Source organism: Schistocerca cancellata, chromosome 10 (genome assembly GCF_023864275.1).
Source record: "Schistocerca cancellata isolate TAMUIC-IGC-003103 chromosome 10, iqSchCanc2.1, whole genome shotgun sequence".
In the NCBI taxonomy this organism is placed as follows: Eukaryota; Metazoa; Arthropoda; class Insecta; order Orthoptera; family Acrididae; genus Schistocerca; species Schistocerca cancellata.
The window spans coordinates 100,843,866-100,860,692 of NC_064635.1; the positions used below are offsets into that span (position 1 = coordinate 100,843,866).

General features: G+C 39.3%; 1 protein-coding gene across 6 annotated transcripts in view; it reads left to right on the forward strand.

Moving 5' to 3' along the window:
- The first annotated feature begins 2,642 nt into the window (after positions 1 to 2,642).
- Positions 2,643 to 16,827, forward strand: part of LOC126106449 (speckle targeted PIP5K1A-regulated poly(A) polymerase-like) — a 112,133-nt gene continuing 97,948 nt past the window's right edge. For 2 of the 6 annotated variants that reach the window (XM_049912731.1, XM_049912733.1), the window contains exons 1-2: positions 2,759 to 3,266; positions 3,497 to 3,624. In XM_049912731.1, coding sequence (XP_049768688.1) covers positions 3,579 to 3,624 — 46 coding nt within the window. In that variant the 5' untranslated portion in view covers positions 2,759 to 3,266; positions 3,497 to 3,578. Of the gene's footprint in view, positions 2,734 to 2,758; positions 3,415 to 3,496; positions 3,625 to 16,827 lie in introns of those variants that run through there. The other 4 variants (XM_049912736.1, XM_049912732.1, XM_049912735.1 and 1 more) reach the window with 4 other exon arrangements.

Below are 16,827 nucleotides of genomic sequence, written 5' to 3' on the forward strand. Positions count from 1 at the left end.
TGCAACAGTCTAGTATCATAACCACTATACCATAGTGGCTGTGCTACTCAGCTTCTTCTGCGACAATATGGAAACGAACTGAAGATAACAAAACTAATTAAGAAAAAGATTCAAATACAAATTTTCATTTCTGTTAAGAAGTACTCTCGTAATTTCTGCAACTATAAAAGCACAGAGAACCTTTAAATTGCATTATAATGCCGGCCGAAGTGGCCGTGCGGTTAAAGGCGCTGCAGTCTGGAACCGCAAGACCGCTACGGTCGCAGGTTCGAATCCTGCCTCGGGCATGGATGTTTGTGATGTCCTTAGGTTAGTTAGGTTTAACTAGTTCTAAGTTCTAGGGGACTAATGACCTCAGCAGTTGAGTCCCATAGTGCTCAGAGCCATTTGAACCATTTTTTTGCATTATAGTAAAGCACATGGCGACGTCATACTGTTATAACACAGCATTAATTTTACTATTATTTATTGAATCTAATGGGAGGAGCTCAGGAAAGATGGGGTATTGAGCAGAGAGAAACCAAAATGTATCAGAAAAACGGGAAAATTAAATGAACGACAACAAATATGAAACAGTAGCATAAAATGTGGAGAAACCGACACACTAAAATTCTATAAGAAAAGCCAGTACATGACAAACGAATACCTACAAAAAATAAAGATAAGTAAGTCCTAAGTCGGTAAATTCCAGTTACAGATTCCAACAGCTCCATAATTCATGTGTAAATTATTTTTGCAGTTGTATGCACTTAAGACGTGATTAATAGCATTTCTACATCTGTGATTGCTCCCTAAAACTACTGCTGATTGTAGCAAAAATTGGAGTCAGTAAATAGAACCGACCTTCTATGTAGGTCAAATCTAGTTCAGACAGCAATTACAAGTGACAATTTAGTGCACACGTTCGTTGTTACAACGATCTAAATAACGAACCTTGGAATGTTTGGAATTAACCTACGTAGGTCAGTTCCAGTTACCGATTCCAGTATTTTTTAGACCCTACTTTTTGTTAATTTTCGTTACCTGTTTAGTCGTCCTGTTAGATTTAACAATTAGTATTAAAATTTAACGCTGATTTATAATATTATGATTTCATCATGTGCTGTACTGTACTTGATTTAAAGGTTCTTTGTGCTTTTCTTACTCGAATAAAAAACGATAATAATTTATTTCAGATATGTACACTTCTCTTTTATGTTATTATTAATTTTCCTTACCTTTAATTCTTGTCGGTATAATTTGTGGCTAAGTAATTATTCATGTGAACCGTGTTTGTAATTTTATTGTATGCTACCTTCGTTTGCTTACGAATATGATCAGTTGCTTTCAGTGGTCTCCATACTATGGAGATCACTGGTTGCTTTCAAAGATTGCCTCTATGTAGCGTAGGTATGACTCAAGCCGACGAGTGGAATCGGACACTAGTACTGACCCAATATTTTTACTAAAAATCGTAGCTGTATGCATCTACTAATAGATAAAAGTACTGAAAACTACAGTTACCGTAATAATTTGAATATAAAATACGATTTTTAAAAATTTATGCCTGCACGATTACTTTCAAACATCCTTGAGAAACTATTTTCCCCTGAAAACGCCATTGCAGAGAGTATAAAGTAAGTAAAAAAAAATACTTCACGTAAACTCCTGCAAAGTATTGAAAGTGGAGTACACTTGACCGATTCTCTTTAGATTAATATGTATTTAAGAAATAAAATAAAGTACAAATTTACTCGTAAACAAAGCAAAATCATTGTCGCGATACTGCGCGCTGTCCTTTTATATTTGCTACAGTGAACAATGATAAAACGGTGGTTCTGCTTGAGCAGTACCAAGAAGTCATTTAGCGCCAACTTGGTGTACAATCGGGGTAACTTTGTACCATTTTTTGTGAATATTGGACACAAAATGAATCACAAATCGCAACAGACATTGTAACATTTTACATCTGCAGTTGTGAGTGCTTGGAAAAATGAAAATGTAAACTAACTATGCCCCATTACAGTAATTTTGACGCTGGTACAAAGTTAAGCTTACAAAAACAAACAAAAAATTCTATATCGAACGCAATTAAAGGGTAATCGCAAGCCTTTTTAAGAGCTTCTGGTGAGTTGGAAGGACAACTGAAATACTAAACAGAACTCGCAGAGGAAATAAAACTGTTACTTTTAGTACGGTACAAAATAGTGGAAGTAGTTGGAGCAGAAGTGGTAAGTGGTACAAAGATACCCTGCTCGTAAAATGTTACCCTGATGACTTTATCACCGAATAAGGTTTCCTCACCGTGCGATATTTTAACATCCCCAGGAAACTGTACCATGCGACAGAATTGTCTGTGACCGTACGTAGGCGTCAATACCTTGTAAAATGATTCAACATTCCGTATTGGTAACCGTGATAGAGGCAAAACGCTTTATGCACTGATTAATTTCTAATGCAAAACGTATGAGAGACTACAACAAATGAGAGCGCAAAACGTGGGAACCTTCCGCTCTAGAAATGTCACTTATGCAATATGTGCAATAAACTAGGAGGTCTGAATTTAAACTTTGACGTATAGATGATATAATTTGAACTATGTATACTCTGGAGCTAGTAGTTACTATGGCAACAAGCCAAAGATCACATCTCAACTGACGCTACTGCATTGCCAACCACGAAGTACTGAATGAAGTTCCTTCAGTTGATTACTAAAAAAGTTTACACAAATAGCCTTCTAAATTTCTATGAATGGTAATACGTGACCCTCATATTCTCGAACATCAGCTGAAATCATCATTACTGTACTAGGGAAATTGTTTTCAACTAAAAGTTATTCATTGGAATAGTGTTAATACAAAATGGAAAAGATAATTATACCCGCACTGCCCGTTCAAATATAAAAGACCGCACGACCTCGATGGAAATACTGTAACTTCGCTTGAAATTGTTATACGTTTGAAGAAATTAAGACAGAAAGAAATATATACGCCGGCTTGTCAGAGTTAATCGATATAAAGCTACAAGTACAAACATGTTTGTATACTGTGTTTTGTAGTAGTTTTATGGAATGGGTAGCTGGTAGCTGCTTGGATGTGAGATTAAGGAGATGAATGTAACTACAGTTCTTGTAACTAGCGATATTTTGTAACTTACTTGTAATAAATTAGGAACTGGTATATATTGATTTAGATAGCATGTGATTTGAGGTATTCCCCGTAAAGATGGCAAGTAGCCAAAGTCATTTACTGGGGCTTGAAGGAAGGACGGTGCAACTAATTTTGTGTGTGAGTACATCAGTGAGACGAGCAGTTTCATTATTGCTTGTCATTTATATAACTGTTGTAAGTGAATACTACCTTTGTTTCTGGGATTGAGTTACGACTCAACAGGAGAATGTTAAAATAGTTGTCAACACAAATTTAATTTAAAACAGTTAGTTGCATTTTATAATTTTATTACAAAGTTTTTTACAACCGTCATTCAGTTATTATGTTAGACATACTCATGTTTGCAGGAACACCCGTTAGGATTTATTTGATCTAGCATTTACTGTAGTTCGTGGGCTACTGAAAGAAGTGACATACTACAAGAACAAAATGAGTCAGGGAGCAGGAGATGCCGTTCCTCGCATCTTATTAAAAGGTACGTTGTAATCTTGGACAATATATTGTAATCTTTACCGATATGTTGTCAGTTTCTCCTTGGTGAAACTTACGTATTGACGCAGCCCCCCTCTCCCCGAAATCTCAGTTCTGGTAAATGACTGATCTGTAACGTAGTCAGACGTCTAGGTTTGGTTCTAAGTTGACGAAGTCAAGTTTTTAAGGGGGGGGGGGGGGGGGGAGTGTTATCAGTTGTCATTACGATGACAGACAACTTATACTGCTTTCCGTTGCAAACAAGGTTCATTAAGCTTAAGTAATTACTTCAGCACAGAGTGAAAGACGATTAATTCTCTACAATAGTGGAAAAAATAATAGTAAAACTCAATAATAGCAGTCTGAAATTGAAATGTAGGCCTACTCCTAAAATTGTTATGAAACAGTTTTGTTTTCAGTTCATGGTTGTATCTCTCTGCAGTAACCCATAAGAAAATATGTATAATAGTGAGTTGTGACCATCCTCTGCCAACAAAATATATCTTATCTGTGCAGTGTCAGTACATATATTTTGGTAGTGTTTAACGCATTGCTTCCCCCATCTTTTGTCCCCACTTACTTGGTGCAAAAATACCATTAAACTGCAATTGAACTTATAACTAATTTTAATCAGCAGTTCTATATGATAGTGTTTCTCAGCATGTGAAAAAACAGAAGTAAAATGCATTTGTTACCTTATGTAGGTATTCCAGTTATTGAAATTTTGAATGTTTTGTTGTTATGAGCTGATCTATGAAATGTTCATTTTTTTTTTTTTTTTTTTTTTTTTTTTTTCAAACATCTTCCTTTATCCCTTTTTGTTCCTAAACTCTGTGAGCTGAAGAGCAAATGTATAACTCATTTCAAAGCTAAAGATAATGTGGGAAACTTTTAGGTAAGAACATCAACTTTAATGTAACAGTAACATGTTCTGCTATTCCTATACATGTGAAGTGTTGGAAATGGTGGTAGTGCTTAGACTGCAGAGATTTATTTTTAAATATTCACATTGTTAACTTTGCCAGGTTTATATCAATGTGAGATTGAAAAAGGCTGCAGAAAATCACATCATACCTAACAGCTGGCCTTAATAGGATGCCACGGTTGTCATGTCAGTTATTATTCTTACTGCTCTGTTGCTATATGCCATGTCTCTCTGCTGTTTACTATGCCAGTGACAATATGAAGATAACCTACCCCTCTCTCCCATCCTCCCCCTTTCCCTGAGAAGAGAAGCAACTAATAGTTCTGAAAGCTGGAGAAGTGTGACAGGATTGATCTTGTTTTCTAGATTCATAAGGAATCTGATGGGTAGGGTGAGCAGCAGTCTGACATTGTTTGCTAGTTATGATGTAGAAGTACAGGAATGTCATGTTTCTGTGACTGGAAGAATACAAGACAACTAAAATAGAATTTCTATTTGGTGTGATCAGTGAAGGATGTAAATGTGGAAAATGTTTGTTACAGGAGATGGGCAGGAACAATAATTTTGCACAGTTTGTCCTGTGTGACACCATCACATCATTTGATTATACAGTTGTAATGTTGCAAAGCAGTGTGAAAGGAAACGAGCGCGTGTGGTTGGTTGAGGAAGGTGGATGGGTGACGTAGGTTTGTGGGGAAATCTTAGGAAAGTGTAGCTCATCTATAAAGCAGTCAGCATATACAGAACTTGTGTAACCCATGCATTAGTACTGCTAATGTGTTTGGTATCCCTATCAGCTCGAATTAATTATACCGATTCAAAGGCATGTTTCTAGATTTGTTGCCACTAAGTTTGATCAACACAAAAGTATTGTGAAAATGCTTCATGAACTCAAAAGGAAATCTCTGGAGGGAAGATATTATTTTTGCAAAACATTATTGAGAAGCTTTAGACAACAGACATTTGCAACAGACTGTGGAAGAGTCTTATTGCCACCAATGTACACCTCGCATGATGACAAGATAAGATATAGCCAGTTGTTTTTTCCTCGCTCCATTTGTGACTGGAACACAAAAGGGAATGAAAATGTGTGTTACTGGTTACCCTCCCTTCCAAGCACCTTATTGTGGCTTGTGAAGTATCTACATAGATGTAGTGTCATGTATGTCATTGTGTGTCTACAGGGAGGTTTATATCTCACCTTCTGGAAATAAGTACTAGGCAGCAAATCTCCCATAATTTGACAGTTTTCATGAATAAATTTCTTTTAATAAAATTAAACATGTATATTTACAAAGACTGGGACACACAATGTTTTGATAAAAATGTTTCTGTCCTTAATATACTCTTAACTCACATCATGATTTATTTATTCATTCATTCATTCATTCATTCATTCTTTGATCACTGTTTAGAGGAACATTAGATGCATCAGAATAGGTTGATAGTTGCAGGTACAGGGTAAATAACAAGTTGAGCACATGTATTATTATTTTACAACTGACTTGCACATACATGTAACGTACAATAGTTAATGAAAACATACGCTAAATAAAAACTTTAATACTAATTTAATTTAGTATATATAGGCAACAGATTTCAATTTATGCTGCAATCATAGGGTATTGGTGAAACATAAGAAAATTTTCATGTTTACTTTTAATTGACACAGTATACGTTAGCAGTTACAGTTAATTCCATAAATTATCTGGGAGTACCCATTAGGAGTGATTTAAAATGGAATGATCATATAAAGTTGATTGTCGGTAAAGCAGATGCCAGACTGAGATTCATTGGAAGAATCCTAAGGAAATGCAATCCGGAAACAAAGGAAGTAGGTTACAGTACGCTTGTTCGCCCACTGCTTGAATACTGCTCAGCGGTATGGGATCCGTACCAGATAGGGTTGATAGAAGAGATAGAGAAGATCCAACGGAGAGCAGCGTGCTTTGTTACAGGATCATTTAGTAATCGCGAAAGCGTTACGGAGATGATAGATAAACTCCAGTGGAAGACTCTGCAGGAGAGACGCTCAGTAACTCGGTACGGGCTTTTGTTAAAGTTTCGAGAACATACCTTCACCGAAGAGTCAAGCAGTATATTGCTCCCTCCTATGTATATCTCGCGAAGAGACCATGAGGATAAAATCGGAGAGATTAGAGCACACACCGAAGCATACAGACAATCCTTCTTTCCACGAACAATACGAGACTGGAATAGAAGGGAGAACCGATAGAGGTACTCAGGGTACCCTCTGCCACACACCGTCAGGTGGCTTGCGGAGTATGGATGTGGATGTAGATGTAGATGTAGATGTAGTTCAGTACTCAGAATGTTGCTTTAGTACTGCAAATTCTTTCCAATATTCCTTAACACTATTCAAGCATGCTGTTTTTAAGCACTCTCGTACTTTTATTTTGAAAAGTGGTTGGGAAATTTTAAATTTTGTAAATTGCTTGATAGTTGTGTAACAAGATCCTTCCTTTAGTAGCATCTTTGTCAGCCATTTAGAGTGGGGTACTGTTGGTGTGATAAACATCTTTGGCTCTTGTGCTGTAATTGTTTAGCCCTCTGTTTAACATTGGTCTAAACTTTAAGATCTATGATAGTTTCAAATCTGTGCGTGGAGTACTTTCAAAAATCTTATATTCCTTGAATTTCGTTTTACAGGACTCACTTAATGATTCTTCTCTTCCTCCCCCCTCCTCCCCCCCTTCCCCCCTCCCTCCTCCAGTAGTCTGCTAATATACATATTTGGTACTGTACCCCTGTATTATTATTACTATTATGTAGTGCAATAAATGAGAATGAGTTAGTCCATAATGTCTTTGATTTTTCTTCATTAAAATATGTTACTGCTTATTTTTTTAACAAATCTTTTGTAGATAATTTTCCAAAGTCGTAAATCTGTCCATTGTCATCCCCAGAAACGTTTTGCTGTTGGTTTCTGTTAGCAGTGTGCCCCAAGTCTTACATTTAGTTTCTCTCCATTTGTTATTCTCTTTGCAAGTATTTCCAAGTAAGGTGGATGTCTTTTAAAATATAAATAGATTCATTTACTGAGCTACACTTATGAGAAATGTATCATCTACATACATGATTACATTTTCTTTTATTGCTGTATCATTCACATGTAATATGAACATTAGTGGACCAATTACTGAGCCTGGTGCTACACAATACTTCACCAATTGAAAATGAAATTTTAATGTTTACATTATACCAATGAAAATAATCAATTTTTGGAAATACAGTATAAATGGATGGATAAAAAATCAAAACGTTAAGCGACAGCGGTGCGTGCAAACCCCCCTCCCCCCCCCCCCCACACACACCTATACACACAAAAATATCTGTGCAGTTTATCTAACATCGTAATATGGCATACAGTAGATGGCTTTTGATGTATCAAGAAACATTCTGCAAACTTTGTACTGTTCTTTCAAAGCTCTTCGATCATATTTAGGTAACTGATGCCAGCAACTCACACGTAACACACACACACACACACACACACACACACACACACACACACACACACACACACACGACTGCAGTCTGAGACAACTTCCTAGATGTTGACTTCCACCTCAGAGATGGCTACCTCAGTACCTCCACCCATAGCAAACCTACTAACCACCAGCAATAGCCTACCTCCACTTGAACAGTTGTCACCTGTTCCATACAGCCTAGCCACCTATGGTTGTCGCATCTGCAGTAACAACCGGTCCCTCTCAAAATATACTGAGAATCTCACAGAACGTAATTATCCTCCCAACGTTGTACAAAAACAAGTCTCCCATGCCTTATCTTTCCAGTCTCCCACCACCTCCCAAAATCCCACTGTCTGGCCATAGAGGAGCATTCCCCTCAGTACCGCTCAGTACTGGAGCAACTGAATTACATTCTCCACCAGGGTACCAACTACCTCTCCTCATGCCCTGAAATGAGAAATGTTCTGCCCACTATCCTTCCCAGCCTCTCGCAGTGTTATTCCGACGTCAACTGAACCTACACAATATCCTCATCCACCCCTATACAACTCGTTCTCCCAACCCCTTACCTCATGGCTCATACCCCTGTAATAGACCTAGATACAAGACCTGTCCCATACATCCTACCACCATCACCACTACCACCTACTCCAGTCCGGTCACAAACCTCACCTGTCCCATGAAGGGTAGGGCTCTGTGAAAGCTGTCATGTGATCTACAAGCTAAGCTACAACCACTGTGCTGCACTTTATAAGGGCGTGATAACCAGCAAGCTGTCTGTCTGCATGAATGGCCACTGACAAACTGTGGCCAAGAAACAAGTGGACCACCCTGTTGCTGAACGTGCTGCCAGACATGATATCCTTGACTTCAATGACTGCTTCACAGCCTGTGCCATATGAATCCACCCTGTTGCTGAATACACTACCAAACATGATATCTTTCATTTCAAGGACTGTTTCACAGCCTGTGCCATATGGATCCTTCCCGCCAACACCAGCTTTTCTGAATTGCACAGGTGGGAACTTTCCCTGCAATATATCCTATGTTCCCATAACCCTCCTGGCCTGAACCCAGTCATTGTCCTCACCCATCCAGCCCCTTCCCTGTTCCCATTCCAGTACAACACAGCCGTAATTCCACCACCACACCCAGTCTTTTTACTTCTCTCCTTTTCCATTAACCCACCTCTCCCCTGCCCTCTGTCTGACCTCCAGACTGCACATTGCTGCCCTATTCTTTCTCCACCTTGTCCCTGCCCTCTCCCCAGCAGCACCTAACTGTCTGCCACCCCTACCCTACTATCCCTCCCCCTCCCCACCCTAGCCTCCTCCTTACCTCCACCCTGCCGCCACTCCCATCTACATCTACATCTACATCCATACTCCGCAAGCCACCTGACGGTGTGTGGCGGAGGGTACCTTCAGTACCTCTATCGGTTCTCCCTTCTATTCCAGTCTCGTATTGTTCGTGGAAAGAAGGATTGTCGGTATGCCTCTGTGTGGGCTCTAATCTCTCTGATTTTATCCTCATGGTCTCTTCGCGAGATATACGTAGGAGAGAGCTATATACTGCTTGACTCTTTGGTGAAGGTATGTTCTCGAAACTTTGACAAAAGCCCGTACCGAGCTACTGAGCGTCTCTCCTGCAGAGTCTTCCACTGGAATTTATCTATCATCTCCGTAACGCTTTCGCGATTACTAAATGATCCTGTAACGAAGCGCGCTGCTCTCCGTTGGATCTTCTCTCTGTCTTGTATCAACCCTATCTGGTACGGATCCCACACAGCTGAGCAGTATTCAAGCAGTGGGCGAACAAGCGTACTGTAACCTACTTCCTTTGTTTTCAGATTGCATTTCCTTAGGATTCTTCCAATGAATCTCAGTCTGGCATCTGCTTTACCGACAATCAACATTATATGATCATTCCATTTTAAATCACTCCTAATGCGTACTCCCAGATAATTTATGGTATTAACTGCTTCCAGTTGCTGACCTGCTATTTTGTAGCTAAATGATAAAGGATCTGTCTTTCTGTGTATTCGCAGCACATTACACTTGTCTACATTGAGATTCAGTTGCCATTCCCTGCACCATGCGTCAATTCGCTGCAGATCCTCCTGCATTTCAGTACAATTTTCCATTGTTACAACCTCTCGATACACCACAGCATCATCTGCAAAAAGCCTCAGTGAACTTCCGATGTCATCCACCAGGTCATTTATGTATATTGTGAATAGCAACGGTCCTATGACACTCCCCTGCGGCACACCTGAAATTACTCTTACTTCGGAAGACTTCTCTCCATTGAGAATAACATGCTGCGTCCTGTTATCTAGGAACTCCTCAATCCAATCACACAATTGGTCTGATAGTCCATATGCTCTTACTTTGTTCATTAAACGGCTGTGGGGAACTGTATCGAACGCCTTGCGGAAGTCATGCATTGGTGCTGCTACTCGCTGTGTGGCTTCAGTTGCCTGAGACTACTTAAGTCTACTATAATAATTTAACCGTGTAAAACTCTGTTTTATGCCACCATTATCTCTGTTTTTATTATTTATGTAGATTGTGCAAGAACATGAATTTAACAAAAAAAGTGTGGTGGGGGACAAAAGTAACACTGTTCCTTTTGTCCCCGTCACTGAGAAAATGGTATTAGAATTTTCCCATTAGCGTCAGTAAATTACGTATAATATTTTAGGAGACATTGCTACAAATCCATTGTTTACTTAGTTATTTTATTACAGGAAATTATGCCACGAACGTGAGTTAGGACAACTACGAGAGGACTAACTTCTTTACCTGTGTATCAAATTGTAACAGATGATGTTAAAAATTAGAACATAAGTGTTAGAGTAGCAGCAAAGAAACACAATGTGTGTCATGTGACTTTGCATCAGTTCATTAAAAAGAAACATAAGTGTGAGTGATGGCAGCACCCTGATGCCTCATGTCTGATATAAAAGCATAAAATGAGTGTTATCTGATGAAGAAGAAAAAATAATGGCTGAATGTGTGATTAATGCATTGGCAATATTTTACAGACTTGTACCAAGGATATCTGGAAATTAGCTCACAAACTGGCTACAATAAACAATATACCAATTCCATCGACTTGCGTAGATAACCAAACTGCTGGTCCAAACTGGTTTTGAGCATTCATGAAGAGGAATCCGCAGTTGTTTACCCAGTCGCCTCAAGCCACAAGTCTCGCTTGAGCAACGAGTTTTAATCCGACAAATTTGAATGCATTTTTTTGGCAACCTGGCCAAGGTTATGGAAAGATTAAAGTTCAAGCCCATGGAGATCTGGATTATGGACAAGACAGGTATCACCACTATCCAGAAACGAAACAGGATTGCTGCTGAACAGGGAATAAAGCAGGTAGGAGCCATCACTTTGGTTGAAAGGGGCACCCTCGTCACAGCTGCTATTGCTATCAATGCTCAGAGAAACAGAACTTATCCTCTCTTTCTATTCCCTTACTTAAGGTATTGTGGCCATTTTGTTCGAGATGGTCCTATTGGTTGCATTGGAACAAGAAATGTGAGTGATTGGATGCAGGAAGAAAAATTTTTGGCGTTCTTGCACCACTTTGAAAAATTTGGTAAACCAACTCCTGAGCACTAATGTTTGCTGTTTTTTGACAGTCATGAATCTCTTAAATCCATCAGAAGCCTGAATATTTGTGAAAACTGCCTGCTTAGCTGGATGGTAACGTGCTTGCTTCCCATGGAGCAGGCCCGGGTTCGATTCCCGGCCAGGTTGGAGATTGTCTCCCCTTGTGGACTGGGTGTTGTGTTGTCCTCATCATTTCATCCTCGTACTGGCACGTGAGTTGCCCAATGTGGCATCAACTGAAATAAGACTCGCACTCGGCGGCTGAACTTCTCCGATTGGGTCTCCCGGCCATGGCGTATGCTAGTTTCATTTATGTTGTCATTCCCACCACACTGTATGCAGCCTCTAGACTGTTCATTTTATGGCCCATTTAAAAATATGGTCAATGCTTTTGCTGAGGGCTGAATTGGGAATCGTCCAGGAAAGACCATGTCAGTTTGACATCCCTTCAATTGTAAGGGAAGCACTTCCACTTGCTGTAACTCCCAAAAACATTGCAGTAGGCTATCACTGCACAGGCATAGTACCACTCAATCGTTAGCAATTTTCACTGGACCATCTGAAGTTTTGAACATATTTAATGCTGATCCAGCAGCAAGACGCGAGAAATCATTTCCAGGTGTCGCAGCCTGCAACGCAGGGCCTAGATATTTTACAGTCGTCTCCTTCAATTTGCCTAGCCTTTTCACCTGAAGCTATTTGTCTGTTCCCAAAAACAGGCCTGAGGCAAGACACAAGAAGAGGGAGGCAGCAGAGAAAGTCTGCAATTTTGACCGATACTCCAGAGAAATTGGCTTTAGAGCAAGAGGTAAGAGCCTGTTCACAGACGAAGAAAGTGAATTAGTAGCTAAATTTAAAAAGCAGCAGGCCAAGAGCACAACAGCAGAAAAAACCTAAAGAAATATCATCAGAAGATGAAGATAACTACTGCTTTGTATGTCTTCAACCTTACCGCCACAATGGTTCCGAAATGAAGTGGGAGTGTTGGGAATTTAAGGGTTGGTCTCATTTTGCTTTGTACCTAAGAGGAGGATATGCATGTGTGTCACAACTCCAGATCTGAAAAGGACTTAAGATATGCATTGCTCTTATGTGTAATTGACTCACAAACATTTAATCATAACGCATGGAGTCTTAGAGTATTATTAAGTTATTTCAGTTAATTTGAAAATTGCAAATGTAACTGAATTTTTATGTTTTTCTGCTGTTTATGTTTGTCTAATATTTTGTATTGGAAATTTACTTTAAGGAGATCTAGGAACCATTTAGATGACAAAATGTTTGCTTATTAGGCTACTTTTGTACCCTACCAGCGGTAATTTTTGTCCCAGTAACACAGATAAATCTAACACATACATTGATGCTTTCAAATTAATTTCACAACTATAAGTTATATGTAATTTTAGGGAAGCTAAATTTATTTGTGTTAGGAAAGTCCCACAGCGCACACACACACACACACACACACACACACACACACACACACACACACACACACACACTCACCAGACAGTATGCCTATTGTGTTTGTCACTTTGAACTGCAAAAAAGGACAGTGCTTGCCTATACTTAAAATTTTTTACTCATGTTAAGAGTATGATTTTGATGCTGACAGTCCCTTGGGTGGTTAACAGCCAATTGACAAAGTGTCCTCTTAACTTACACATTTCTGTGTGTATTTTGATCTGCAAGTGACCAATAATGCTCAAAACTAGCTATAAAATTTCCTATAATTAATCTTTGCTAATAAAGATTTTTACAAAAAAGTCAGTATTCGCTGGTTATGTGTGTCGTGAAACTTGCCTTTGCAATTTTTTTTTTTTAAAGACTTCCCTTTCCTAAATTAGCAGGTGTAATGTCTTTAGCACTGTTTTGATTCATTATGGGTTGTGATATTTTTTCCAGTGGTATTTACTAACCTGCTGTTTTGCTCTACCAAGCTATATCCACCAGCCTAGATTCAGGCATGTACAGCAAGTACTGTAAAGAGCTATTCCTGTAATGAGTTATAGGAAGAGCTAAAAGTAAAGACTCAGCGTACATTTTAGGCATTGCAAGATTGATAAGCTCACAAACATCTACATCCTTACCCTGCAAATCACCGTACAGTGTGTGGAGGGGTGTACTTCTGATAGCACTGTACACTTCTCCCTTTCCTGTTCCATTCGTGTGAGGTATAAAGGTACAACGTTGACAAACTCCCCATACAAGTTCCAATTTCTGATTTTTCCCAGAGTAGTTATTGTGTATGAGGTTTGTGGAAGGAAGTTGCTCAGCTCTTCTTAGAACATACACATTCAGAATTTTGAAAGTAAACCATCCATATATTTATTCTGCAAGGCACCATACAGTGCATAGTGGAGAGTACCCCGTACTGCTGCTGCTGCTGCTGCTGCTCATTCGCTTTCCTGTTCCACTTGCGAATGGAGTAAACAAATTTGTATGCTTCCCTATGAGACCTTGTTTTCACAGTCCTTGGTCAAGATATATGTTGGTAGCAGTATAATCATTCTACAAACTGTCACAAATGTCAGTTCTCTAAATTTTTTTGGTAGTGTTTCATGAAAAAAATGTCTTCTTCCCTCCAGGGATTCCCATTTGAGATCAGAGTATTTCTTTACCACTTGCATGTGGGTCGGCCTACCAGTAACAAATCTAACAGCACATCTCTGCATGCTTCAGTGTCTTCATTTAATTCCACATGGTGGGGATCCCAAACACTGGAATGGTGTTCAGCTGTTTTGTATGCAGTCTCCTATATACTTGGGCATACTGAAAAGTAATTCCTCCAAATTTCTTATCTTTTTAGTATCGATTAAGGTTCTCACGTCGTGTATTACTTGGTCGACTTTCCTCCTTTGCTGACAAGTGTTGCAACCATCTGCCACTTGAAAGCTCCAAATTGTAGTGCATAATATGGCTAGTGTAACTGTATGGCGTGAGAAACAGCATGCTGTAATTGAAAGCGGGCAATCTGAGAGTTCATCCACATATGGCGCACATCCTTTCAGTGTGACAATGTCGGACCACATAAAGAGTGCTGTGACATCTGCAGCAATCAAACGCCTTGGGTTCATTGTCATCTGTCATCTTCCATGCAGTCCTGACTTGGCCTCATCTGATGTTCATCTGTTTCCAAAACTTAATGAACACTTTCGAGGACCTCAATTTGATGATGATGATGATGATGATGATGATGATGATGATGATGATGATGGTGTGGTGTAAGCAGTGATGAGATTGTGACTCCATCAATGAAGTGAAACATTCTGCAGGGATTGTATCATCAAACTAGGCTCTTGTCGGGAGAAATGTTTGTCTCAGTGTGACTATAATGAGAAATAATTATGTAGACATGAAAATGAAAAGTTTGTTTTATTTAAAAAGCCTTAAGAGTTCTCACATGTAAAATTTGGAGGCATTATTTTTCAGCAAACTGTCGTACATAAACTGCACTTTCCTAGAGTTCTCTCAATAAATGGTAGTTGACTATTTGCCTTCCCTACAACTGACCTTACATGCTTGTTCTTTTTGTGTTGTGTTCCAGTTTTATACTTGGATATTTAACACAGTGTAACTGTGTCAATAAGCACACCTCTGATACTTATTCAAACTTACAGCATTGTTTTCCCTACTCATCTGTGTTCACCCTTCTGTGTTGCGCAACACTTTTCTTGTAGTGTCTACCTCCATACTTTGTTGAGCACCCCCTTTAATGCTCTTGTGCCAACAGTACGAGCCTGCAATGAAATTCATTGCTCTTCATTGACTCTTCTCTATCATTTATGTTAATCCAACTTGCCAAGGGTCCTATGGTGCTGGAGAATTGGTTGAGCAAGTGTTTTGAAAGCTACTTTATTTGTAGATGAATTAAATTTCCTAAAGCTTCACTCAATGAATATGGCCTGGATGTGTTTTCCTAATATTTTTCATGTGGTCATTCCACTTTAGATCATTATGGAAAGTTAGACTCGGAATGTTGTTCTTTTGGGTAATGTCCCCCTCCTGGCAGCCCGACAGTGTCCCCCCCCCCCCCCCCCTCCCTCGTCCTCTCCCTGCCCTCCCAAACACACACATTTATCCCTTGCTCAAGGAATTAGAACTTCTTTCTACTTGCAGGAGAAGTTAGTGTACTGTGATTTTCAATATAGAGGATTTTCTTGGTGACTTGCAAGGAATAATGTATCTTTCCAGCCACAATTATGAAACACAATAAAAAGTTATAGTGAAAAGAGGAAAATGAGTAAAAAGAGTTTATTGATGTCTTTGGCAGTCGGAGTAGTTGAAATTTTCCTACCAGAACCAACTCTCTCTCTCTCTCTCTCTCTCTCTCTCTCTCTCTCTCTCTCTCCCTCTCTCCCCTCCCCCCTCCCCCCCCTCCCCTCGTGTGTGTGTGTGTGTGTGTGTGTGTGTGTGTGTGTGTGTGTGTGTGTGTGTGTGTGTGTGTGTGTGTGTGTGTGTGTACTGTAAACACTTTGCTCTTCTGTACATCTTCATCCAAAGGAATAATTTAACTTAAAAATGATCTAATGAGAATTTAATTTAGAGGATATAGTGTGCTGCAAGGAAAGCAATGATGAGACAGGCTCACCTCATGAAAAAACTGCTCTCATGTTGGCACAACAGTGTTGATAGAGACAGAGTAAGAGTGTCTCTACATTACTGTTCTTTTAATAATGAGGTGGTGACAGCTATATAGCTTTGCCACCCAAATTTGTTCATGGAGTATCTCTCCCATCACCTGTTTTGTGGTGCCAACTCAAACTAGTGACCTGATGAAACTGCCTTAACTGCTACCCACCACAAGCTTCTCCCACATTTAGCAACACACAGCTCGCATAGTATTGAAAGTAGTGCCAGGCTGTTGGGAAACTTGGTACACCTGATGGCCAAAATTTGCTCCATTTTTACCGCACCAAGGCTTGACGCAGCTTTCCTGGTCTTTGGTTGCATCATTGCTGTTAAATTAAATATACAGGGTGTACATAAAGTTCAGGAACACTTTAAATTATTTATTGCACAAGAACTATACGTTGTACAGATGTCATACTTATTGCATTTTGAAGAGAAACTCTGAAAGTTTTATTTTTACAAACACGGGATGCACCAGACACAGAGTTCTTTGGACTCCTTATGAATGGCTCTTGTAAGTGCTCCGCATTCAC